Source organism: Micropterus dolomieu, linkage group LG20, assembly GCF_021292245.1.
Source record: "Micropterus dolomieu isolate WLL.071019.BEF.003 ecotype Adirondacks linkage group LG20, ASM2129224v1, whole genome shotgun sequence".
Classification (NCBI taxonomy): domain Eukaryota; kingdom Metazoa; phylum Chordata; class Actinopteri; order Centrarchiformes; family Centrarchidae; genus Micropterus; species Micropterus dolomieu.
The window spans coordinates 16,814,579-16,842,014 of NC_060169.1; the positions used below are offsets into that span (position 1 = coordinate 16,814,579).

The window sequence follows — 27,436 nt, forward strand, 5'->3', positions numbered from 1 at the left end:
TAGCTGTGGAAGGACCCACAGTGCTGTGGTTGCAGAGATGGGTATGAGCAGTGTGTAATTATGTGGGTCTCATGGTGTGTCTGAGGAATTCCCAGTGGTGGTGCTTAATGATAATACTCATTCTGGGCAGTTTTGCCAAAGGCATCTATATATTACACAACCCTCCTTTCATGTTGAAAATACCCATCCAGCGCTTGTGTGCCACTTGTGCTGCTTTTGGAAAACCATGGCAGTATATGCAGACTTTATTCCATAGAATATATTGAGAAAAAAGGATGCAGAGAAATGGCCTTGAATATCAGGGTATATAAATACATCCAACCCTTTCAAGAGTTTCAGGTGATAGTGGTTGGGGGAGGATGGACGTGGGTCCTGTCAGAATCACATGCTTCTTATCAGGATGTACTCTGACACTGCTTTCATTTTATTGTGATGCTCACAGAGCCATGGGTAGTGGAGTGGGCATGTGTCTTTATATGTGCTTTATTTGTTTAAACGATAAGGCAGAGGATGTTCTGTTTTGTTTTTTGCAAATCCCATGTTTTTAATAGGTTTTGGCCAAAGGCACAGATGAATAAGCTCTGTCAGTCATTAACTAGATAGACAATGCTTACCTTAAAAGTATACAAACCTTGCCACCTGTTTTGCTCCAAGAGAGTTTGCATCTACTGCATGTGGATTGTTTTAGTTGCAGATAAAGAAATTAGAGAGGAGAATTTAAGAAGTGGAGAAGGAAGGACTCTGGGAAAAGAGAGAACTCCCAACACAGAATGGGGAAAAGCAATTTAGCCCAGCTGTTGGGTAGAGGACTGCATAATGAAAAATGATCATATTCAGCATGGAGAATGAGGCTAAGCAGCACCATCAGAAATGTGTGGGAGAATATGGAATTGGTTATTATATTTCTGGTGCTGCTCCTTCAGTAATGCTTCTAGCTCCTCCTCCATCAGATAAACAGGATTTCCTTCCCTCCCTCCAGGCCACGCCACCATCAGTCAGAGGGTCTGTCAATCAACACATAATTTGCTTTTATCACACAGCAGACAGCAGCCATGTGACATAACATTTAGGCTAGGTTGCCAGTTAAGAGCTGTGTTTTTAAATGTTGAAGTGCAGAATTAGTGCCCCCTGTGGATTCCAGGATTCCTATTTAGTGTGATACCACCTGTCGGCGCTTTTGAAAGTGTGTAATCTGTGTGTAAACATGCTGGGAATATATCCGAGTTTGACCCAATGGTCTGATAATAGTGATGCAATTCTCAAGGTAGTACATTTTGTATACCCGTACAATCCACTGCTAGTTCATTAGGTACATCTGCTTAAAGCTTGTGCAGTTTACATACAGTCCTGTTTTTGTTGAGACTGTGTTAGAGGAGACTAATTTAGAGTTGTTGATTCACTTCAAGGGTGAGCTTGAAGGTGCATTCTTGACCTTGGAAATGACAGCTGACAAATCTATCTCAACTCAAGGTCCACTTACTTGTGTTGTTCTGGAGATTTTGATCGGATCACACGGTCTTCATCATGACATACTTAAAAATCCATGCTGAGAGTCTTTTGGAGTGGGCATGCAGGTGCTGTGAGCTGGGCAGGAGGCAGAAAACAGAGTGCTCATTGAACAATGCAAGCAAACTGAATGCTCCTTACTTTGGAACCAAGACCTGAGATAAACAAGCAAAGAAAAAAATTACATAGCAGTTTTCAAGTTGCGGCCATGATATGTGTACCACTAGTGTAAACGGACAATCTGGCACTGACACACACACACAGGGAGAACAAACAGGTGATTGACAAAAACGCTAGGAAGGGAAAACAGAGGAAACACCAAGGCTGAGAGGCTGGTACTGCCGGATCATGACAGACATTAAGTTTGCTCAGTTGCTATGAAACAGGAGATGTTCAAACTTTCCAGGATTCTGAGGAACTCTAGTGCTGTATCCAAAATCACTCTCTCACCTACTCATTCACTACTCAGTAGTTTAATCTATAGTGAGCAGTAAACTGAGATTTCAGACACTTTTGAATCATCATAATTTCGTCATTACTGAGAGATGAATTGTTGCACGACTGTAATTTATCCCATATCCCACAGACGCTACTTTTCAAATCCACTAAAACTCATGGATAGTTTGAACATATACAGTTCTGTGAAAACTGAGCAAACTCGGTCTGCTGATGAGGATCGTGTGTTGCGGTCAAAATCTCTAGTACATGCAAGTATTTAGATATTGAGTTGTTTTGACAGCAACTATGTGGTCATTTTGGAGGCTGCAGGTTGTGGTGCTGTTGAATGTAAAGTGTTCAACTGAGAGGTGTTTTGAATATTTTGTCCACCTCATTTAGCTGTATCACAGAAGGTAGACTAAATATTAGAAACACCTCTTACAAGCACAATCCAACAGCACCAAAAAATTTTGTTAAATATGTTCCTTCAAACAGAGTAATGAACCAATACATACTGCTTCCATCACAATGTAGCTAAAACCACCTAGAGTTGAATAAAAAGAATAGCACAACATTTATCTCCTCTTCCTCCTGTATTTCTCAGTTGTCTCCAGGTTCAGAGGAAGATGATCATGAGGGTCCAGTGTGTGAGAAGCTGGGTCGTATTCAGTTCAGTGTTGGATACAGTTTTCAGGACTCCACCCTCACTGTCAAAATTCTCAAGGGCCAGGATTTGCCTGCTAAGGACTTTTCCGGCACTTCTGATCCATTTGTCAAACTCTACCTGCTGCCAGACAAGAAGCACAAATTGGAGACCAAAGTCAAGAGGAAGAACCTAAACCCCCACTGGAATGAAACCTTTCTGTTTGAAGGTTCGATGGAGGAGACTTTCCTAATACCTTAACCATGAACTTAACAATGTTCACTGCACATGCAGGCACTCTTAAGCTGTTTATTTTCAATGTGCATCACTGTGACCTAGCAGGACTGTGTTGTGTCAATTTCTTTCTCAGGATTCCCCTATGAGAAGGTGGTCCAGAGGACTCTATACCTGCAGGTTCTCGACTACGACCGCTTCAGCAGGAATGACCCCATAGGAGAGGTGTCCATCCCTCTCAACAAACTGGACCTGGCCAACATGCAGACTTTCTGGAAGGAGCTGAAACCATGCAGCGATGGCAGCGTGAGTAAGAAGGAAAGGGGGAGGGGAGCAAAGGAAGGAGAAGGAAAGAAGATGAACAGGGAGGAGAGGGAGGAGGGGAAAGACAAGACGGGACAGAATGTAATGGGTGATGTCATTCCTGGCTGCCATGATGCTCCCAGGGGAGATGTGGCAGTGTGCTGGTGGGTGAAGAGATAGAAGGGAATATGAGGTTGACAGGTAGATGGAAAGAACACAGACAGCCAGAGGACAAAACAGAAATACACAGTATGCAAAAGAAGGGAGAACAACATGAAAAAGGGATTTTTTTAAAAGTCAACAGTTTCACTGTCTTTGTGCATGATTTCTCCAGGGGAGTCGAGGGGATCTGCTGGTGTCTCTGTGCTACAACCCCACAGCCAACACCATCACTGTGAGCATCATCAAAGCCCGCAACCTCAAAGCCATGGATATTGGAGGCACTTCTGGTATGAATGCTACTTTATCTCCAATGTATTTCTGTTGTTGTCCTTCTATATCATTGCTCCTTCAAAATGAAAATGAGAAAATTTGTGTGTTTCATTCACCACTAGAAAATGACATCAAATCCATGAAAGCACACGAACTGACATTCAGTTTTAGTAAGCAGGAATGAGATGTTGTGAACAGCATGCAAACTGGTGTATATTTCCTCTCATCAGACCCCTATGTAAAAGTGTGGTTGATGCACAAGGACAAGCGCGTGGAGAAGAAGAAGACAGTGGTAATGAAGCGCTGTCTGAACCCTGTTTTCAACGAGTCCTTCCCCTTTGATGTGCCTGCCCATGTGCTGAGGGAGACCACCATAATTATCACCGTCATGGACAAGGACAGGCTCAGTCGCAATGATGTCATTGGAAAGGTATCTCCATCCCTCTTCTTCGCTTGTTCTTCTTCTCTTCCTGTTACTCAGTCTCTACTGACCCCTGCTGGAACACGCAGACCAGTCTTCTGCATTGTAAATTATTAATTATCGAACAAATTAGAATTAAATTTACAATAAAAAAAGTCATTTTGAGTCATTTTTGAATTTAGACTTACACCAATGACCAATTAGCATGTCATGTACGCAAATGCAAGTGCATGCTGTTATATGTATTTTTTTAGTTAGTTGGTTGTTGTAATTATTTCTCAGAATATGTCCTGGAAAAAAACTTGAAAATGACAAATAGTTAGGTACATGCTTTCCAGAACAATTTCTTTGATAGAACTGCTCCATTTTAAACACAATAGTAATTTATTATTGGAAACTTAATTTGTCATATAAGTTCAACTGTATGGCTTCCTGTAGACAAAGTCACATTTGTGCATGTGGAGCTGAGCTGCTGTGCACTGACTGAAAGAGTCTAGATTTTGCTATCTTAACAATTAATTAGAATGAATTCATTGGAAGTGTACCAACTTAAAACTGTCTCTGCTTCAGCTATAATTATTGCCAAATTAAATTGCTCTTTTCAGGAAAATCCCATAGAAAGTAATTTGGATTTACAGACCTGTCAAATAAAGCATTGCCTCAGTTTCTACTATTCCATTATTTAATCCACATCAATATTATCTCATTACAGATTCATATATTAGAGTCAACTCAACTGTAACAACCGTCCCAATTGAGCTATGCACTTCATGGATGATCTATTGTGCTCTCTGTCATTCACACACATCTACAGTAATTGCAGGTGCCTCCTAACCACATAAACTACCTACCTGCATACAGCAGCCATTATATGTTGCCTATTATACCACATTCATAAATAACTTGAAACTGGTCGGAGGACAGAATATTATTTCCTGTGACATGCACAGAACAGGAGCTTCTATCTACATGAGAATTACTTAAAGACTCTGTGCTTGATCTTCATTAGTGTCAGCATTAGACCTTCTCAGAGTATTTCAGCAAGTGAAATCTCTCTTTTCTTTTTCTGCTCTGGATTTGAGTTAAATTCCGGCAGGCTTAGCGGTGAAAGCAGGGCTAGACTTAAGACTCGTAGGTTTTTTTTACTTAATACCCCCCAGTTTTTGTTTGTTTGGTACATGAGTTACATTGACTCTCTCTTTCTCACAGATTTATCTCTCATGGAAGAGTGGCCCTGCAGAGGTAAAACACTGGAAAGACATGATGGGTCGCCCTCGTACTGCTGTGTCCCAGTGGCACGCTCTCAAGGCCTGAGTTACCCAGCGACCAACCTGCCTATAGTGTTTCCCCCACTCAGAATTCAGCATCAGCATTTCAGCCCCTGCCCTCAACCCATATCCCCTCCTCCCCTAACTTCAGTCTCGGGCTGCAGACAATGTGTGTCATCTCTTTGTTCTCAGGCCTCTTTGATATCCTCTGCCCTTAGTCCTCATGACACCATCCTTAAATTACACCCATGTCAAGTTTTGATTCCCACCTGACCCCCACCCTCTCTCATCCATTTGTCTGAAGTTAAAAAACGTCTTTAATGTCTTCACTCACTTCCTCCTTGTGCCCTCTTTCTATGAGATTTCTTTTCAAGATACCCTTCAGTCTTTCCTCCACCTTGTCAACCATTCCCAGTGTTTAACATCAGAGCAGTACATTTTGCCACCCATGAATACAAACTACCAACCAAAAATGGATCAAACTGGTATTCCAACCATCCGCTGTGGTGGCAAGACGGGCTGTGTTAAACCATGCACCTAAGTGTGAATGGCACTGATCTGTGCAACTCATTTCCACCTACATCTGGTGTTGCAGTGCGGAATCTTTTCTCCTCCTCTGTTCAAGTCCTCTTCCATTACTATCACTATTCCTCCATACCCTTAAAATGCCTGAAAAATCAGGAAAACCGACACAGGCAATGGAAAAGTGATGGGCTGTATTTAAAATGGAATTAGACTGGAACTGGACTCATTGTCACTAAACTCATGTTTGATCTTTTTCACTTTTCACTCTTTCTCTGGCACCACTGTAATAATTCTCCCTTGGCTGGAACCCTTCGTTGTCTGTGCGTGATGTGGGTGATGTGCTGTAACCCCAAATGACGTTCTTCAACAGATTAAAAGGAAATGAACATGAACATTTAATGCTGGTCCAATAGGGGCAAGTGTAAAAAAAAAAAAAAAACTATTTTTTTGGAAAAGAAATCCCGATGGACAGAAAAAAAGAGTAGAGTTATTAATGTTGTGTTTTATTTTATTTTTCCTTTTCAAAAGAACTTAGAGAATCAACATGTTCTTCCAGACACAGAAAATAAGCAAAAAGCCAGCTTCCATAAGTGTGGAAGTGTGGGTTAATGTGTGTGTGTGTGTGTGTGTGTGTGTGTGTGTGTGTGTGTGTGTGTGTGTGTGTGTGTGTGTGTGTGTGTGTGTGTGTGTGAATGAGGGAGAATTTAGGACAGCTAAATTAAAGATATTGTTGAAAACAGCATTGCCCTCAATAATAATGTTGATAAAAAATAAAGTATTGTTAGTGTTTGTGGTGTTGAAGTTAGTTGAAGACATGGGGAGGTCACTAAGGTTAAAGGGTCCGTCCAGCCAAATCACAGACACACATACAGTACTGGGGACATATGTGGTATAAAGCCAAGAAGACAGTTTCGGATGTATATGTCATGGGTATGATCCCGTGAAATCACTGCTGCCACCCCAAATACAAAGGAGATAAACAGGATTACATTGTGGTGCTCTCTTCATTTGAAATAGCTTTTGAAAATTCTAACAGCAGCATGTCTTTCCAGAAACAATGCTCTGGGCTATCAGATAATCCACAAACCCCTCAGTGAATAATTTTCATTGGGGCTAGAAGAAATTGGTGAAGACAGCTGAAGTCAACATGTGACAACAACATCAATTATTTGAGCACAACAGACACAATTGCATTCATCTCAATCACATTCGGGTGGTGGGAGAAGTCTCAGTGGTACCACGGAAACTAAAACTGAAACTTTCTGCTTGGCTTGATTCCACTAGGGGTAAGTGGGCAAAACATGTTTTTATTTTCATGACCAAAAATGAAAACCTTAACTCAAGGTCCCCCTTACTACAGCTATTTTTATTGCTCATGTTTTTTCAACCACATCTCACAGTTTTCCTTGCACACAGTGGCATTGCACCAATACGCACCAAGCTCAAGACATTAGTGACTGGGTCAAAAGCTACAACCTTCCCTGAGGAAGACCAAACAAAAATCATCGTAAGCAAAGACTGCTTAGCATCACTCCAAAATCGGTTAGTTTTGGTGAGGTGCCATGCTGTGAATGCCAGGAATTGAACAGTCTATGATTTTTATCCACCGCGAGATCTCGGATTCAATTGAGCAATCTCCATCGACCAAGAAGGTCCACGAGGTGCAGTCAAAAGGAAACAGCAAGAAATATTTTATGATTTGACATGAACTGACATAAAAACCAGGCAGTAAATCAGCTTATGAGTATTAGAGATGGTGATATGTTGGGAAATCAGATGTAGATGAAATCAATCAATCAAAATGCATCTCTGTCACCCATGTTATGATGTTTCCAGCAGTGGCATTAATCTGTGCATTAAACAGGCATTAAAACACTAAACTTAGCAATATGAGTCCACGGACCTGATTTTATGTTGTCTTGGGGGCGTTTGAACTAAGTACAAGTCAGTCTTCCAGTTTTTTGCTTCACTGCCTGAACGTGACCTCCCCCAAGTCCCATATAGGCATGCACTGATTGGATGAATGGAAACAAATGACAGTAATAATATCGGGGGGGGGGGGGTCTTTTTACATTCCACTGTTTGTCTTTGTCTACTGGATGTGTGTGTGTTTGCACTGTGACTGAGTGTCAATATTCAAACTTTAGTTTGTGTGATTGTATTTACTGTGAGTCCCTCTGTATGTGTATATATCTGCACTGAGTTCTATTTTGCCAGTTTAATACAGAACATTGTTTACTGTTTTTATTCTGTATGAAACAATCCAGATGTACAAAGAAATATGTTTTTTTAAAAGTTGTCACTTCTTTAAGAATCACTGCACTTGCTGATGACGATGCTGGAACAAACCTCTCTTCAAAGCAGGGCTATTTTTTCCTTGGATTGGAAGGAGGCAAATATGTTATAGATGAACTGAGAGTGAAGGTCAAAGGGAAAAAAATGTCACAAACAACCTTTGCAACAACCCAAGATAAAACCTGTCTTCTTTGACTATCATACAGGACATTTATTTTTAGTATAGTACAGGAGCAGCTACCCATGTTTTGTCCTATCTGTCCTTCTTATCTGGTTCGATCTAATTTACCAAGACCAAAAAAAAAAGAAAAGAGTGAAGGGTGGCACCGAAACATCACAGCTGACATACCCCCAAAACACCCCCGTCGTGCACACATGCTTTCTGGCACAAAGTGTTCTTTGTGTGCCTTATAAACCCTGCCACGCCTTGCTCTTCACCATATGCGCTCTCTCTCCAAGTGTCAGGAAGGGAGAGGGGACAAAAGGTGAGACAGGAGATAATCATCACCTCTTTGCATCACTGTTAGCTACGTCTCAGGTCAGAGCAGAGCATCCCAAAATAACCAGGAACACAGTCATCTGTCTGTCCTGATGGCCCTGTTTGTTAAACATGTCTGAGTGCTGCTGACAAAGCATTACATTCCAAAGGCTTAGTGAAAGTCACTTTAATCAATGCAGGTTAAATATTGGTTAAATAACAGTCAGGGTTTGGTATATTTTAGTTTTAAGAAATCGAGCTAGATATGTCTGTCTACACTATTCACTAGCCAAATGCTATAAACTGGTAAATTTCACTGGACAGGCTCGCATTTCTGATTTAGGGCATTCTGCTTGAGACAAAGAGAGGTTAACCAGCAACATTTTAATTTATATACTGTACAAATGATTGTGAAGTGTCCTGTATGAAAAAAAAAATCATCAGTATTTACTGGGGTTGATATCTGTCTGTCCTTGGTATCACTCAGCCCCCTCTTTCACTCCCTCTTCTCTTTGTAGTTACACATCCGTGGGGTGCACAATGTTAAATATCAACCATTTATTTTTTTGAAATCTGTACAGTGTATATAAAAATATAAATGTGTATATAAAACAAAGATACTTCTGGTATTGTTATGAATTTTTTAAAAGCTCGTTTTTATTATTGCTTCTACTACAACAAAAAAGGGTTAATTCAATGTAGTCACTTCCACACAAAGGCATAAGTGGAAGAAGAACTCAGATCCTTTACTTAACTAGTACCATTTATAAGTGTACCATTTTGCAATTGAAATGATTCAAATAATTTTTACCTCAAACTCCAACTATGAAATGTAGTGGAGTAGAAGTATATGGTGGCATACAATTACCACTACTGTATGTAGGATTGATGCAACTCAACATACAACCCAAGAATGCAATTTCAAACCCTGTGTAAACTGGGAGGCTTTAAGTGCAGTTTTCATCTAAGAAAGAAAGAGAGGTGCTGCTAACTGCTACCGTCAGTCTCAGTTTAGTCAGATTTTGGGTGTTGATACCATCAATTTCTTTTGTGGAAGTCTATTTACAAATCCATGGACCAACTGATAAAGCCACACTTATTAAAGACACCGCTGGAAATGCATAACCATATTTGCTCTCTATTTTCCTCTCTTTTCCAGCTCAGGCAGAAATAACAGGGCCAAGATTTCAAGGGTAATTAACATGGATCTTTAGAATCGGTGCTGATCACTACAATTAAGGAAATTACCTGCTCTGCCTCCTACACACTACATTTCACTGCATCTTCTACAGAAGATAACATCTAAGAGGAAATAACTGTGTGTATGTAATGTTAAGAAAGGGTGTTTAATTTACCAACTTATCTAACATCCTCAAAGTTGAACCTGGCAGAAGTAACTCTTACCAGTGAGAGCACTCCTCTGCTCACGACTCTCCAGCAGACATGGGAAGACAAGATGAAGGCTGGGGATGCTGGTGGTGGTGGAAAGAGGGAACAAGAGAACATGAGACTGAAATTCCAGGGGAGCAGAGGGTGACGGCAGGGCTGAGGATAAAACAGAGAGCTGTCACGACACAGGAAGCAGCCGTGGAGGATGACAGGAGCGCTGGGCTACAGATAGGCACAGTGGGTGTGCGTGGGCAACTGATGAATATACACTCTAAACAAGCCTCAGAGCAATGAAGATGTGAATTTTGCTCCCTCTGCATGTGGGATCCACAGGTGGTGTCTTTTTTGTTTTCTTAAAGGCAGGGAAATTTGACAGCCAGCAACTGACAATTCAGCTACAGCCAAATAAATTGTAGTGTGTAATGCAGGTCATTCACAAACACAATTTGATGAGTCTTGAAATGTAAAGAAACAAACAAAACAACTGAGACTGATATGTATAATTATTTATTCATTCATTTATATATTACTTCATTATATACATAATTATTAGATTGTTAAAATGGATGTATCAATGTGTAAGCAGTATTTTACTATTGTAGCTGGCTGGGTGGAGCTTGTTTTAACTACTTTACAATTAGGTATTTGAATCCATTGATTCCCAGCCTAAGCATTAGGCACTTTCCAAACGGTTACAAGATAAATCTGAGGGCTCGTGATGTGAGATAAAAGAAGAAAAAAACCTTCTGCCACACATTTATATTAATCTTTTGGATATTTCACTAATCTTTGCTCTCTTTTGCGATATATTGGATAAGTTTTGCTCTTCTGGCTTTACTTACTGTAATCTCACTTTGGTGGTACTACAACTCATAGCTATCTGAAATGTGACAAAGGGCACTAACTAGACATTGCTTTTTTGTAAGGGATCACAAGACAAAAATGTTATGAAACACTAGACAATGCTGGACAATACATTGTATTTTCACGGTAAAATTTTAATCTTAAAAGTAACTAGTAACTATAGCTGTGAAAACATGTACTGTAAAAACATTTGTAGAGTACTTTAGTACAGTACTTGAGTAAATGTACTTAGTTACTTCCCACCACTGATTACAATAGATGGTGAGACAGATGGCAGAAGAGCAAAGAACACACAGAGGGGAACCCTTCTGACATCACCATGGTCTATTTTAGGATAAACTGAGAACATAAAAATTCTCACTCAACATATTTTCCGTTTAAAATGACGACAAAGAAAATACACATCAACATTGTTTGTGTAACACCTAGGCAGTGGATGTACATTATTATTCCATGGGCATACACAAGCAGGCTTGTCGTCTGTTTTGAGATTCTGTGCACATCTCCTGGCCAGAGGGCATTTCCCTTCTGCTCTCAGTACAAGGTTCCACTGAACTGACATGACACATAGCCAGGCAAGATTTTCCCCCATAGCCAACACACACTGATCCAGTGGTGGTGGAGGAGAGAATTATGACCTTGTGTTTACATGGCTTTAAGAAATATATATATATGTGGTTTAATTGGAAACTCGGCTTGACAGAAAATTTCACTGATGCTTTGTCTCAAAAAAGTTGTAATGAACACACAGCCTATTCCATGCCCAACGACTCTTTTAATCCTTAAATGCAGTAATGTGGTAATAGTAAGGTGATTTTTTTCTCAGGCAGCTGGCACCTCAGATTTCATAATCTATAAGCCACTGCATAAAGGTTTTCAGCAGAATGCCATGCAAATAAATATGGCTGCTGTATACTGATATCTTCACATTGTATCCTGCATGAAAACGAAGGTATGTGAGATATTTTACAGAGATATAAAGATTAGCAGGTGCCTCTAGTTGACAGTCATAGAAAAGAAGGTGATCTGCTTCCACCTGGTGTCCATGTCCTGATACTGCAGACAACACAATCATCACATAACAAATACTGTTGATAGTGTCAATCATGGCCACCTCCAGAGTGTGATTTATCCTCTGATACATTAAAAATTGTAATGAAAGAATTGACATAAGCAGCAAAAAAACAGTAGAACATCAACATTTATTAAATAACTTTATATCTTTAATAGGCACAACAGAACCCAACCATGGCAATTCAACAAGCTCCGCTAATGAGTGAGTCAAAGTGTTTCTGTTTAATTGTCTAGTATAGAAAACAGATAATCACCATGTATTTATATATCAGAGCTGGCTTGTTCAGTATGCATACACACTGAGCAGTTTTAACTTACACTCTTGAATCACAAATTTACAGTTATGTAAAACATATAGAACACTGTCCAACTGTTGTGTTGCATCAATGTTAACCTAATCCACACACTTCTCTCAACCTCCATGAATTTCCTTCTCCCTATATCACCTGGCTGGAGTTAACAGAGGAAATAGTGGACACTTATTTTGTACACTCTGCTGTGCATAACTGAAGAATCACGGCTGACATCTGAATGATTTTTTTTTGATAGGCTAGACACAGATATTTCACCCAGTGCCCCACCTAAAATGAGTGTCTGAGAAGGTCTATGGATCACAGGCCTCATTGACCTTCCTTTTCCAGGTACTCCAAGCTTGGTGCATCTAACCTCTGTTCATGGTTGCGATTCTTTGTGAACTCCTTCAGCATATCCATGACCTCTCCTTGGTAAACCTCAGGGGTGGGGTGAGCTTCTGTAAACAAAAGGAGAACAGGTTTAATTCTTCTTCTTAAAGTTTCCAACTTTAAAATCTTTATTGGGGGAAAGAAGTGAAATTTCAGATTCTTTATTTTATACAACAAGATTAATGATGAGACAGATGGCTGAAGAGCAAAGAACACACAGAGGGGAGCCCTTCTGACATCACCTTGGTCTATTTTAGGACAAGCTGAGAACATAAAACTGAAAGGCTGACAAAGGCTGATTAATCATGATATTTTGCTCTTGATGATAATAAGAAAGAAAATGCTTGTCAACATTTGTATTTGTTTCATATTCTAGTAATGGCAAAAGGCAACTGTGGTCCTCCAAGGACAAGAGACAAGACATTTGATTCTTGTGTCCCATAATTGTAATGCCTTCCTCATCTCTTAACAGCTCAGGGCTCATTCAAGGCTTTTAAATGAGAGACTTGTATATCTATGACCTTTGAAATTCTTTGTTTGTTAACTTCAAGATGGATCGAATAAACAGTTTTTTGTTTCAGTGAAGAGTGACCGCCTGCAACAGTTTTTATCTGTTTTTTCAGTGTGGTGCTGGCAGATGGATGTGTTCATGCCGTTCTCACACCAATTCTATTTCTCATCTGTTCTGCACATAGAAACAGACATATAATTGAATCAAATTAAGAGAAAATTAGAATACTAAAATGACAAGTTATACTGGGACAGTGAATGAGTTCCCAGGGTGAAGTCCAAGCCACAAGGAACAGTTAAAAAAAACAGCAACAGATTTGAAGTTAATTTGTAAGCAGAGCAGGGATTTCATTATTTCAGCATCAGCAGACATGAATGTTTGCCAGTAAAAAAATTAAAAAATAAATAAACTAGGCCTTTTATAATTATTGTCCATGGAGTTTTCTATATTACAGACTGAATTTAAAATGAGAAAGTCAGATTTCTCTGACGCTATTAACACAAAACGAGTCAGAGCAAATATTTGCTGTTTGCAATTTGTATAAACATTAATATTGCAAAGCTGAATTGCAATGTTTTTGTGTCATTACATATTCAAATGTTTTGCAGTGAGAATCATAAGTACATCCAAATTCCCTTCAGTGTCTGAAATGTCTCTTGACTGGAGTCGATCTGCTGGCAGCTCACTAACTTGTGATTTGCTTTAATATATTATGTCTACTGTACTGAGATTGTACAGTCAATGTCACATGTCAGAGGAGAACACTGTCAAAGAAAAATAACTATTCTCTCACCTGTTGCCCAGTAGTAGATGTCCCAGTCATTGCTTGGTTCATTAATCAGTCTGTCATACTGCTGCAGCTGGTTCTTGCTCATTGTGTTCAGGTACCGCTTTGCAAAAAGGCTGCATGAGAGACGGAGAATTCATTGGAGTCTTCTCCAAATGGAAAGTCATGGTTACTGCAAATTTTCTGAGCGGCTGGTAAATGGATTGCTCACTGGGGACTACTTCTTCTTCTGTGGGCTCATTCACAATGCATTACAGCCTCCTTCTGGTTTTAGTCCTTGTGAATGTCCCGTTCTTCTATTGTTGTTTAATTAGTCCAGTGGCTCCCAAAGAATTGCCATCATCTACGCTCCCCACTACCTCTATAAAATAGTTTTTACACTGATCTCTAATTCACCCAATTTCTGTAGTTGTGTAATAATTTCCAGCCTTTCTACTGTACACTTCCTACATGATAAAAGCACATGGTTTACGGTTACTGCCACTATGTGGGATGTTTTCCTAAAATGAAAAGTGTGCTGTTAAGATTACTACCGGTATGTCCAATTCTCACTCTGCTCATTGTTGCCTGCTCTTTCTTACCCTTTTCTGCACTGTGAACCAGAATTAGAAAGTGGTACAAAAGAAAGTTTGAAAACATCACCAATATGGCTAGATGGCACACACTGACACACACACACGACAGAAAACCACAACAGTTTAACAACCTGAGCAAAATGCAGTTCTCCAACATGCCCCTCTTGCGACTCTCATACAGCAGGCGGCGCCTCTTGATGTCAGTGGGCTCGTCGGGTTTCTCCTCCCAAGGGGGCAAAGGGATCTCAATCAGGTCACCTCTGGTGTCATCTGGTGTATCTCCACGGTAACCACGAGATGATACCAGCCCCATGACTGCTGGTCGCCATGCTGCCTGGCACACCCCTGCCACCAGCTGAGAGGCAACAAACACATTAATTTGAACAAACACCAGTACCTTGCATTGTATTGTATCTTCCAATACATGTGATGAGTAAGTTGAGATAATTCGCTGTGCAATCAGTTCAACATGTGTTTAAAAAGGCATTGCTGTTGCTGAGCTGACATATCGCCCTTTGATTGTCCTAGTCGATTTTAATACATAGACTTTATTTTGTGTAAGATTATCATTGGGACCCTTACCTAAAAGCATTGGTGCTTATTCAGCAATGAGGTGCATGTCTGAATGGGGCTTTATAGACAGAGATGACTTTTTGTTCTCAAATGTTTTACTTTTATAAAGCTGGAGTCTTACAATTAACGGTAATTAAGGGTTTTAGGGACTTTGGTCTGCTGATTTGTCCATTAATTGTATTTTTACTGTGACAAGATTGTGATAGGCCTACATTTGATAATAATTAATGATAATAATTATCATGATACAATTTTCCTCAATAACAATATAACAAATAAAATGAAATGTTTTGACCATTTCGCCCAGCCGTATATCAATGTAACACCATGCATAAGTATCAAATCGAGTCACAAACATTGCTGTAACTCTTTACTTGTTTATATTATTAATGCAGCTCACAGTATTTTCAATTACATAAAGAACATAATTTAAAAGAAATACGCCGATACAGTTAAAACAATGAGAGCAGAGGGAAATTGCATAATATCATCACCTACAACTGTTTACTCCTGGATTGTACAACTGTCACCCAGCAGGTCATGCTTTTAACTCAAGGGCTAATAAAGCTACTGAGCCAACGAGAACAAGCTGAAGAGAACAATTCACGCCATTTACTCACAACATTAATATGAGGTTGTTAACGTTTACGTTAGATAATAGTAATATTACATCACATGAAATAATTTTAATTTGGGGTTACATCATTCGAAAGTCCTCGACGAGCTTTTAACGTTAACGTCCCGAAAGCTGTGGCATACAAACTTCAACCTACAAGTAAATGTAACGTTTACTAGAAAACTCACTCTTTTCGCGATAACAGAAGACAGCATGTTGGCCCTCTTTCTTGAGACGTTGAGAGACTTCCAGCTGAAATGTGTCTCTGCCGTGGAAATATTCCTGTTGTCTGAAAGTCAGACACACAGCAGCACACGGAAAACTAACGAGGGGGGACAGGAGGACACAGCGCCATATTGCAAAGGTAACAGTAATGTTTAGCTATAAGAAAACACATTTGCGTCGACGTGGCATAGTTAACCGTTATTACTTAATTCGTATATTCCTGTTATCTCATATAATCAATTTAACTAAAAGTATTTTCCTCAGATCATTTCATTTGAACGGGATTTACCATAGGAACCAAATAGTGTTTGTTGTTAACCGGTAAAATATTCCTGACGCACTGCAAATGTTCAGTTCACGTAACGTAGCAACATTAGCTTTAGCTGATCAAAGAGCGAGCCTACAGTAGGCAGGAACTATTTGAATGTGTACTAATACATGAAAAACCTTGCATGTATTTTCAAAGTGTTAATTAAAATATTATTTCTTGACTTCTGTCCGCTTGTCGGATTCTCGGTTTGTCATCCTATTTTGTTTTAACATTAGGTACCGTATCAATTTTGCGAACTAAAGCGGAATGTTGGTTAACGTTAGCTAACGTTAGAAACAAGGCGTAACGTAAACAAACAAATCTATTCACTGTGCACCTGTTGTCGGTAACGTTAACTCATGCACTGATAATTTGCGTGCATGTGCGAACAACACTGAAAACAAACAACAACAAAAAACAAACTAGCTGCATTGCCGTCAACTGGATCATCTTAGGCCCACGGGATGGCTGCTGCAAGACATGCAGCCGGACCAAGTACCTCCAGGAAGGGTCTCATAGATATTTACAGTGACTTGAATCAAAACGACGAGGTGAGTCTGACGTTTCATAATTTGTGAGGGTAGAACAGCGGTGTGAGCTACTTGTGTGAGCTGATCACAGCTGTTTAACGTAGATTCGCACTCATATTTGCAATCAAAATTAAACTACAGTCCAGGATTTCTTTATTATAGACTCAGGTCAGGTATAATATCACTGAAGTCCATCTTCTTAGAAAAGTCTCCATCTTATTTTGAAGTTGTGCTATCATACGTGCCAATTAAAGTACTTTCATCTAGTTTTGTAGTTACATTTTTTCTGGCAACTTCAGATATCCCCCAGAAAGTGCAACGAATTGTGTTTTGTAACGAGTAGTCTGTGAGTAAAAAAACAATATTCTTGATATTCTATCACTATTATATCAAAATCCTTGTAGTAGTGGGCAATACCAGAAGAATATGGAAATAATCCACAGCAATTCCACACCTCCTGCTGCTACCACTACTAGGATTTGTATTTTGGCTGGCAGTGATTTGTTCATAAAAGTTTATTGTGTTGGTTTTTTTCTATCCCACACAGGATTTGGACAGAATAGCTGAAGCAAATGAACTTTTTGATGCAGTTTTGACTGGCTCAGTCAATCAGGAGGACAAGAAAGTTACTACAAATGTGGTGCCTCTTAAGGAGACACCAGATAAAGAGGAGGCTAAATCACCAGTGAAAAGTCAAAAAGGAGGAAGCTCACTGAGGAGACTCGCTTTATACATTGGAAATTTCCCCTGGGTGAGTAACACCCTCTCTGTACTAATGTTGACTACATTCTTTTGTTTTGTCCATGTGGGCTTGCAGAACATTGTTTAAATCCCCCTATCACAAGAAAATTTAACAAAATGAGCAGTACTGATGCAACATGATATTTTTATTTAAATAAATGTGTTCAAATATCTTTGATCTGGTTCTAAACTGCATTCCTCCTTTAATTAAAACACATTTTCATGTCTGTGTAGAGTCATCTCATTTCAGGTACAGGCAGGTGATAGCTGGTACAATGGTGGCTGGTGCAATACCTTCATACCTTGGACAAAGTGATGTTTTTTCAAAGCTTCACTACACATTCTTTGATTTTAAACTCCCCACAAAAAGGCAGTGAATAGTAAATTAAAAGTTTTGGGGTTTTACTGTCCACTTCACATGTAGAGGTGATTAGTGTGAAAGGGACAAGTGTATATTGGTTGGAATGAGATTTAGCCTCAGAGGGCACCATTTTGAATAAGTAGCAATAATTACATATACATCTACTTCGTGTCGTGGCATCTCCTCTATTGTGAAGATTTTCATGTGCAATACACATCTCTCGTGTCCAGGTACTGAGTCCAAAAAACATTGTTTTTGTGTAGAATGAGTCTAGAAGTTAAAAAGGGAAGTAATGCAAAATAGAATTCCAGCTCATCCAGGGGCCTGTCCTAAGTTAACCAGATACCTCGATAAACCTCCTTTTTAGCACGAGGCTACTGGTTACCAATTAAACATTTAAGCCTTTGTCTCATGCACTGTTAAGACAACCTTTTTAAAATACAAGGGTACAAGCTGACATTTGGCTTAAATTTCAGTTAAGGGCAACCTAATATTTGGCTAAGCTCCTGTTCTCAATAATAGCGGATATTCTGAAACATATTCTGAAGAATTTCTCCTCATTCACAAAAATGTTTTACTCAGTAATACATATAACATGTTAGCTCAATTTCTGTGGCACTATTAGATAGATCACAAGTAACTGTGTACCCTCCTGTCATTTTATCTCCCCAAACCTGCTACTACCTGCAGTGGACATCTGATAAGGACCTCACATGCATGGCTCAAACGTTGGGTGTGAGGGACATCACAGAGATCAAGTTTGCTGAGAACAAAATTAATGGCCAGTCAAGAGGGTGAGTGGTTTTCTAAAATATAAAGCAATCCCCCCCCAAAATGAAAGAATTTCCTGTGAGTTTATTTGTTTATTTTAAGAAATGAAGCTTGTTTGGATTTGATCTTTGTAACTTAGCGATGGTAGCCAATACATGTGTTGTTTCTTCCACTCCCCAATACAGCTATGCAGAAATGGTGGTAACCTCGGAAGAGTCATTAAAAATATTATTGGAAAAAATACCCCAATGTGAACTCAATGGGGCAAGGATAGACTGTCGCTTTGCCACTCGCCAGAATCTCACCATGTTTGAGGACACAGCAAATAAACGTAAGAGCACCACAATCTTAAAAAAAAAAAACTGTTGAATTTATGTTAAATTTATATCATAATGCAAAATGTCAGAATGACTGTTGTCTTTCACAAAAACAATGTGCTTTCTGTAGGTATACCCATGCGTGTTAATTCCAAAGATCCAAAGGACTTAGATTCTTCTGAAAAGATTCCCTCATTATTATCACAGGAGCCCAGCCCTCCCCCTATACCTCCACTTTTCCCATCACATCCACATGCAAACAGGTTTCCCTCACTGCCCGGCCCTTACCTTGGTCAGCCACCTCCCTTCCCACATATGCCACCAAACATTCCTCCACCACCCCATTTGTTCCCTCCTCATCCAGTCCATGTTCCTAGCCAACCGTCTCCCAGTCTGCATATAAATCCAGCATTCTTCACCCCAGCACAAGACGGACACAGCAGCAAAGGGTACAGCCAGCAAAAGTGAGAGCATGCACTGTTTTTTATTTATAGCTTTTTGCAAGTATAGTAAAGTGTTTTTTCCCAGTGAGATGAAACTTGATAATATTGTTGTAGAAAGGGGATTTTTAAAGCAGCAAAAAGACCAGGATGCAGAGAGGAATACAAAAGAATACAACACATGCAGATAATAAAGCACGGAACTTCACAAAAATTATTAAAGTTATTCTAAGTAATATTTTGTGGTGATGGTTAAATAATCTGTCAGTCAGGATGACAGCAATCTGTGTGTTTTTCAGACACGCACCTCAAAGTACAGGTGGGGATTTTGAGGAGCTGATGAACAGGAATAGAGCTGTCGCCAGCAGTGCCATCACCAAGGCTGTGTCTGGAGCAACGGCTGGTGAGTACAGCTGATCGGATTATGCGAAGTGGAAGAAAGAACACAACTTAATAAGCCATGTGGAGAAAGGACTGGTGCCTACCTATGACTGACAGACATGTGGAAAACAAATCATTAAAAAGCTGTTCCCCACTGCTCTTACAATGGAATTGGAGACTAAATAGATTTAGCTATTTAGATATTATTTTTGTATTTTGTTATGTTATGGGCAATAGCTAAAAAAATTAAACATGATACATTAATAAGTAGATTTGTTTGCGTTTTTGTTTTTGAAAACATTAATGCTAAAACACTGCACTGTAAATACTGTCATTTACATAAGTACTCAAAGTCTAAAGTCTCTTAAAAGCTTCTGAACTATTCATCGACAACATAAAATACTGATGACTAAATAGGCAACAATCAGAATGAAAACTTTTGTCCTATTTTGTCAGATTTGATTGACAGAGCCCTGACAACCAAACCAAATAACCTCACAGCTGGCTTCACCTTTGATTCAAATGTTGCCAAATTCTGATTGGCACATTGAAAAACATGACAACATCACCTATTTCCCATCCGAGCCCTGCCCACCTCAAACCAGTGAGAAGAGCTTAGACGAAACTCAAAATACAGTAAATCTCTTGTAAACTAACCAGAACTGTTGTAAGTTTGACAGTGTTAATGTAGGACTTATCACTAGGAATAAGAAGCTATCTGAGCAAATAGGTTTCCAGGGCCTTGAAGTTTGGACGTCTGCTTCTACCAGCTTTGCACACCAGGTGTTGTGTGACCTGGTGCAGCTTTCTTCAAGGGACCTCTCTGTATTGTTCCCCCAATCCAAATTTCCAGTACCTGCCATTGAGAAGCATCAATATATCGTATTTAAACCACTACATTTTGTCAATAGGATTATAGTAATCAGTTGATGTGTGGTAGTAGTTTTAACCTGACATAGCGCTTGGCATTAATACACAAGGGTAGGCAATCAGAGTTTTTGTTACATGATCCAGGAGTCAGATTATTGCCTTCTTGGCAAACTCAAGGCAGATGCCTTTTATGCGGGAGTGGCTTCCATTGAGCCGCTATATCATAGAGACTTGATCGATGGATCAACATTCAGTGCTTCAACAATTGTTTTAAAAACATGGCTTTCCTTGATTTGTGCTTCAACACAATTGTTATCTCAGAGGTCTGCAGAGAGTTCCTTAGACTTTATTTAGACACAAGTGTAGCTTTCAAAACCTCAGAGACATCTAAAGGATGATAAAACAAAACAGGATGCATCAATGCTCCATTTTAAGTCTGACTGTAATGGGTCTGTACACATGTAAATGAAGAATTTGTAATGATTATTGTGCAATTATTGTTTTTATTACATTCTTGTTTTCATCTTGTTACCGGGTATTGTGGGTAAATTATTGCGGAAAGTATTCAATTTCAAATTGGTCACAAGAAAACTAAAAGAACAAAATTTGGCAAATATGGAGTCCAGATACTGCCTGAAGCCAGTTATGAATACTATGTAACTTAGGGTATGATAGTGTGACTCTGAAGGTGTAGTATAATCTAATCAGGGTGAAACTAATTGTTATTGGTTGTCAAAGGTTTGGATGAATGTATCACAACCAACTGGTGATAGTGATTTTCAGCGCTTTTATAGCTTAAGCCCAAATAGATGTTTGTGCTTGAAATCTTTTGCCCAACCTTACTGTATGTGTCTAGGAGCTTTGATTTACTGAACTACTTAAAAGCAACTTTCTCCAACTGCTAATGCAGGTGACTTAAGGGTGGCCATGGAGACTCTATTAACTGCCATTGCCATCATCAAGCAGTCCAGAGTGTACGGCGATGAACGCTGCCAGGCCCTGGTCACCTCACTTAAAGACTGTCTAGTCTCTATCCAGGGCAACTACGGCTACAGGTTTGTGGAGTTATGCTTCAGGACTCTAAGACATATTGCATTTTGTTGTCCATACAGAAACTATGGGACTAGCATTATGCTTTCTTATCAGTCAATATCGCACAAATACACATTTCTCTGCAGGGGCAGCAGTCGTTCTCGGGATGAAGAAAGAGACCGGGACAGGGGTCGCGACAGAGAGCGAGAACGTGACAGAGAACGTGACAGAGAACGTGACAAAGAAGATTCTTCAGGTTGGGAAGGCGCGGGAATGTCTCGAAGACGCAGAGAACGCTCCTGGAGTGGTGACAGGGACAAGGAACGCTCACGGGAACGGGAAAGGCACCGAGATTACAGAGACCGATACCGCTAACTTGGTAAGCTTCCTCTAATTTATATACTTATACTTTCTCATCCATCAGACATTTGCTATGTGTTATATTGCCAGTTCCGTTGTTGGGTTCGTTGGTACATCTTATCATGAGATTCTGTGTTTTGAAATACATCAAGACCACAGAACAGAAGAACAGAAGAGACTGCATAGAGCCATACAGGGGTGATGGTTGGTGCTATTATTATCATAGAATACAGTTATTCAGGAATTGTTATCTAAGCAAAGGTCACCATGTTCAACCCTTTGGACAATCATGCAGTATAGCCCTGTGACCTTCAATGCAATAGCAGCTTATTGCTTAGTGTCAACCCCCCCCCCCCCCCCCCCCCCCCCCCAACATAATTTATGTTTATGAATGTCTCCTACTAAGGCTGCATCAGTGTATCACATCTGTCCTCAAATTTAAAATTACTGTTTATCAGACCAGTTCCCAGGATTGACTGTTACCCCACCAGAAAAGACTGAATTTGAGCAGCCTTCCTGCCTTCCAGTACTATGCACGATATAAATTGAAGTAACATTTAGGAACATTAAAACTCGACAGTCCCATTCCATTAGATGAAGTTCAACTTTTAATTTTGGACCTTTTTAAGAGATTTCTGTGATGGTTTATACCATTTGTAATGTGTTTCTGCATGACTGTTGTGTGTCTTTTTATGTGGCGTCAGAGTGCAGATTACTAGGTTTATTTTAAGGTTTTAGGCTGTATTGGATAACCTGTTAAAAGAAATACAGGCCTTTGGTTTCTAGTGCTATTTCAATGCACCCAAAACCTTTTTGACAGATTAGTTCAAGTGAAGGTCAGTAAAGTAGTTATTTTTAGTACTAAGTTCTTACTGTGCAATGAACTGTGAAGTCTGCAACCCATTACATCACTAGACTCTTACTACATCATATTTTTAGTCTTCTTGTCAGAATGTGTTTATGAATTGACCTAGCATGCCAGTAACTCAGTGACATATGCAATATACAGTATAGTGAGGTAAAGCATATGCATAACTTTAAGAGTGATGCACTGTATGCAGGAAAACTTCTTAGTCAAGATAAAGGTTTATAGCACTCTATAGTTTTACAAATTGCATCAATTAGCATAAAGCGCAACAAAATTCCACTTATAATTGATACTGTAGTTGTAAGGGCAATTAATACACATCCTCAAGAGGGTCTTGATATAATAAGCTGTTGGCCAATACTGGCCATATTTGATTTGTGAAAATGTGGCTTTGTAAGGTATATATATATTTTTTTTTTCTCCCCTCCCTAGACTAGTGGAGTGTGAAGTGTGAAGAGCGAAGACAGAATTTTTGTTTCTGCACCAAGATGTATAAAATTCCAGAGGAATCTAAGGTGAGACTGAAGATGTATCTCCAAAAGACTAAAATGTACTTTTTGTTGTTTCTCCAGTTGTGTGTACATACTGCGACTTTTACCTGTTTTAAGAAAAAAATGTGGTTGTAGATTTGTTGCTGGGACATCAGATTCCAGTGCTTGCATGCGTGGGAACACCTCTTAACAACTTCTGTAATACAGTGTTTTCATCACTTTCTTTTGTATTAAATCTACACATTAAAAAACATTACCTGAAAATACATTTCCAGTGTTTTATTTCCTCAGGCATTTAGCCGTTGTATTACATCTGTTCACTGGGGACCACAAACATCATCTAATTGCTTATTTTTGTATTTTCATTTACCAGTAAGACATGAAAACAGTATTTGAACTTAGTGAACAACCTTAGTTAATACTTTTATTGCTATTAATTGATCATTCTGATGCCCTTTTCGTAGAATTTGAGACAGTGGTGTGGTTAACCCAAACCTGAAAAGTTTAATATGTAGAATAAGTAAAGGAAATGTTAATTTAATAGCTGTGATTTTCTCCAAGAGTTCAGACGCAGCTTTGCTTTAATGCATAGCACACAAGGGTGAGATCTAATTTTCACCTTATAGTTCCAGTAGAAAGACTGGTAACTTGATAAGCCAGTAATACAGGTAACCATGTCAGTTCACAGTTTTATTTAGAAAAGAATGCATCAAATAGTTGCACAAATGAATGTTCCAGAAGTATTTGCTGTGGTTGGCATTTGTTGTCACATCAACATACTAACATGAATATGTCCATGCCTCAGTCCCACAAAGTCCATGCAGTTCTTGAAGGCCAGTTGCAATCACTTCTCCAGTGGAGCATAATTCAACAATTTCTCAATAAGATCCACATGTGATAGGAGCATCCTTCGACAACAGTATCTCTTCAGGCCCAAGGCATCAAGGGCATCACTTAAGAGGGAGAGAGGAGGTAATGTTAGTCCTAATGCATTGCATACAGATCACAGAAAGAATAAGTGAAGTACATGGACATTAGTGCAGACAACAGTCAGGATAGCAGACTAAATGGCCTCAGGTAATTGCTATTATTCATTTCATCACTGCATCCCGAGATTGAATGTAGACAACTGGAAACTTTGAAGGAAACAAACATACCATGTGACAACAGAATGGGCTAAAAGGTTTTTATGTGTTCTTCCACTTGGCTGCTTCTAGAAAATTATTTTGGTGCAGCCACTCCCATGCAAGTTCCCTATATAATTTTTTGACTTAGCAGTGTGTTACTTAAAGCGTGAATATTATAAATTGCCAGGAATCACAGCTATTTGCAACATCTGGAGATGTAGTGCAATGCCAGAAACCCACTGGTAAACCAGATTGTTAGTTGTGGTTTTAAATTATCTTTATGGACAGAACATCAAACACTTGCAACACAGTGGATCACTTAAGAAATCTGATGTATACATTCAATACATACTACATACATAATAACATACATGCAAAACAATTATAATAAAAAAAATTCAACATATATGCAAGAGTAAAATTAAGTTTTTTTTCAGTCCCTTTTCCTCAACAAAATTAATATCTTAAAAGAAACATTTATTGAATATTTATTATAGGGGAAAATTATATCGAGATTATTTTCATTATTGTTTTATTGCCCAGACCTACCCCTCAGTATACTCCGCTTGAAGCAGGCCGAGGTATGCCTCCCACTTGTTACCTACGATCTTCCCACACGTGAAGCACCGGACGGGGATGATCATTGTAGGACACCTGGGGACAGAGACACATGACCCTGTCAACATTCATGCCAGAGTGCAAAATGTAATGCTAGCAGGACAACTTGCTAGCATCAATTTATTAACGTTATTTTCATACAAGTAACATTACCATTGTGGTTAACATATGGATGTGTTTAGACAGTCTACGAACAATCCCAATATATTTACATTTATTCATTTAGCTGACGCTTTTATCCAAAGCGACTTTTGTTATACATGTCAGAGGTCGCATGCCTCTGGAGCAACGAGGGGTTAAGTGTCTTGCTCAGGGACACAATGGTGGATGGGTCGCAGTGGAGGTCACACCAAAGGCAGGCATCTTATCCATTGCGCCATCACAGCGAATAGTAAATTTAGCAATAAAACGAACGCGATTTTTCCTCCCGGGAAATCGAGCAGCTCACTTAGTGGTATAACGTTAGTTACGGGATAGCTAACATTCCAGCTACATTACGTTTTAGCTTTAATGGACGTGTTTTGTTAGAAAATGTTAACGCAAGTATTAAGCTAACGTTACACTCGTTTTGTACATACAAGTGTTCATTTAATGCTGTCTTCCCAGGGTGAGTTGGTGGTTTAATGTGTAATGTTAGCTAAAGCCCATGGTTTTAAGCTAGCTGTAGCCACGAGTTAGCACAAACTGTTAGCTAACGTTAGCCGCTACTAACATGTTGACCAAAACACAAAGTCTGAAACATGTCAGAAGTGTCAAGTTTTATTTACTCACCGTCAATGATCTAGTTTACCTACAGCTTAAATTTTGTATTTTTTTTAATGAGTGAAACTAGCTGCAAGAAAGTGATGGCACCTTCCCTCGTTCTCGCAATAACAGCAGCACTTCCGGCCAGAATCCTCCAGAACAAAAGTTCACTGAAAATACACGCGATGACTTTATTAGACACGAAGACCATCCAGAAACTATTTCACACCAGAAAATTCTGTCAAAGCTTCAGCATATTTATCATTGACCATATTTATGGAGATTTTGCACTGATGTGGGAGAATGTGGTATTTTGCATTTATAAAAGAAAATAAGATCTATATAATAAATAAAAATGGCAAAATTCCACATTCATAAATGTAAATTCAGCAATAAAAAAATCTTTGTACTTTTTCTCTATGCTGTTGTGATAGACTGCATTGGTTTGAACTATGTGTACCTATTAAAATGGCAACTAAGTGTAAATTTGCAAGGTATTTGCCAAAAGCTGCCACACTGTAACTGTGTAGAATGACAAACTGCAGACACAAGTAGCATCCATCCTACCATTCTGGGCGATGGAGTTTTTACTTATTTTAGCTATGTAGACCTCAGAACTGGTGTATATCTCCCCTTGTTGCACCCGTTACAGCAGGTCTAGGCCTGTCTTTTGTAGCCTATATTATTTTAGTGACCCCAGAGAACTCCCAGCATAGTTCACAAAGCTTCTGAGTAGAATCGGCCACAATGAAGAAACATCTTTGTCGGTGTACAGTTCAATCGGTAATGTCTTTTGTAGGCCAGTACAGAAATTGGTAATTGACAGGGAAAAAAACCCACATAAAATGAAGCAATGACCAATCTTGTAAATATTTTAGCAAGTGTCCCTCAGATGTGGTTAAAGATGAGCTGACCATAAAAGTTGTTGTCAAAGACAACTAAATATAGTAGCTTACACTCTGTAAATAAGTGAACAGTGGATATTTTTCAGGTGATTAAATGTATTTCTGTTGTAAACCTCCAAATTGTTAGCTTTCAATCATTGTAGAAAAAAACAGCCTTGAGTTTAGTGCTTTTTTGTTGATGTAACTCCAAAACTTATAGAATCTTCTACTGGCTATACTACTTCAGTAAAATGTGAAACATGAAAATCACCAAATCAAAAAGTCTGAAAATTTTGTTCTGTATTTCAAAATTAGAAATGATGATAGGAACAGAAAACATTCAACATAAATCATGAAATGTGGAAAATAAAATTTTGATTTATTAGGGCAGAGTTAAGATTAAGACCAAAATTGCTAAAATGTTAACCAAAGAGGGTGTTCTAGCATGCTAACATGCCAAACATATATCTTTATTATTATTATGTTGTCTAAGAGTTCAAATGAATCATGCTACCTCAAATGAATGATCGGATGAACCAAAATACCACTTCTAATTCATTCATTCAGCTGAAGCTCTGTCTGATCCCTAATTCTGAATAATTATTAATAAAGAGTGCAGTTATTCTCAAGTAAATACTCACTTGGGCTGGTTCACTGCCTTTAATAGGTTAGATTACAACCTCTTTCATTTTTACATTTAGGATTGTGGTTGTGGTGGTGGGGGGGTGGGGGGGGGGGGGGGGGGGGGGGG

At 39.1% G+C, this 27,436-nt stretch overlaps 4 protein-coding genes across 5 annotated transcripts in view; 2 read left to right on the forward strand and 2 right to left on the reverse strand.

The window, feature by feature from the left end:
* Nucleotides 1-5,975, forward strand: part of syt7b (synaptotagmin VIIb) — a 49,230-nt gene extending 43,255 nt beyond the window's left edge. The window contains exons 8-12 of the mRNA XM_046032834.1: nucleotides 2,549-2,816; nucleotides 2,958-3,127; nucleotides 3,459-3,573; nucleotides 3,787-3,986; nucleotides 5,187-5,975. Of these exons, the coding sequence (XP_045888790.1) occupies nucleotides 2,549-2,816; nucleotides 2,958-3,127; nucleotides 3,459-3,573; nucleotides 3,787-3,986; nucleotides 5,187-5,291 (858 nt within the window). The 3' untranslated portion in view covers nucleotides 5,292-5,975. The remainder of the gene's footprint in view (nucleotides 1-2,548; nucleotides 2,817-2,957; nucleotides 3,128-3,458; nucleotides 3,574-3,786; nucleotides 3,987-5,186) is intronic.
* Nucleotides 5,976-11,979: 6,004 nt separating this feature from the next.
* sdhaf2 (succinate dehydrogenase complex assembly factor 2) lies at nucleotides 11,980-16,097 on the reverse strand. Its single transcript, XM_046032455.1, has 4 exons — nucleotides 15,804-16,097; nucleotides 14,558-14,781; nucleotides 13,858-13,967; nucleotides 11,980-12,621 (listed from the first exon to the last, which is right to left on the reverse strand). The coding sequence occupies exons 1-4, from the start codon at nucleotides 15,828-15,830 to the stop codon at nucleotides 12,491-12,493; spliced, it is 492 nt and encodes a 163-aa protein (XP_045888411.1). The 5' UTR covers nucleotides 15,831-16,097; the 3' UTR covers nucleotides 11,980-12,490.
* A 1-nt stretch (nucleotide 16,098) lies between these two features.
* LOC123958804 (cleavage and polyadenylation specificity factor subunit 7-like) lies at nucleotides 16,099-23,576 on the forward strand. Of its 2 annotated transcripts, XR_006822162.1 has the most exons (10): nucleotides 16,099-16,701; nucleotides 17,228-17,431; nucleotides 18,473-18,576; nucleotides 18,739-18,884; nucleotides 19,001-19,334; nucleotides 19,610-19,713; nucleotides 21,472-21,616; nucleotides 21,740-21,972; nucleotides 23,254-23,336; nucleotides 23,448-23,576. XR_006822162.1 is itself a non-coding variant. In XM_046032454.1 (9 exons), exons 1-8 carry the CDS (start codon nucleotides 16,615-16,617, stop codon nucleotides 21,966-21,968), a joined length of 1,353 nt encoding a protein of 450 aa, XP_045888410.1. In that variant the 5' UTR covers nucleotides 16,100-16,614; the 3' UTR covers nucleotides 21,969-21,972; nucleotides 23,254-23,576. The 2 variants fall into 2 exon arrangements, 1 of the variants encoding a protein (XP_045888410.1); XM_046032454.1 differs by having other exon boundaries at nucleotides 16,100-16,701; nucleotides 23,254-23,576.
* Nucleotides 23,577-23,989: 413 nt separating this feature from the next.
* polr2l (RNA polymerase II, I and III subunit L) lies at nucleotides 23,990-25,978 on the reverse strand. Its single transcript, XM_046032456.1, has 3 exons — nucleotides 25,829-25,978; nucleotides 24,989-25,093; nucleotides 23,990-24,265 (listed from the first exon to the last, which is right to left on the reverse strand). Exons 2-3 carry the CDS (start codon nucleotides 25,081-25,083, stop codon nucleotides 24,157-24,159), a joined length of 204 nt encoding a protein of 67 aa, XP_045888412.1. The 5' UTR covers nucleotides 25,084-25,093; nucleotides 25,829-25,978; the 3' UTR covers nucleotides 23,990-24,156.
* Nucleotides 25,979-27,436: the final 1,458 nt, after the last annotated feature.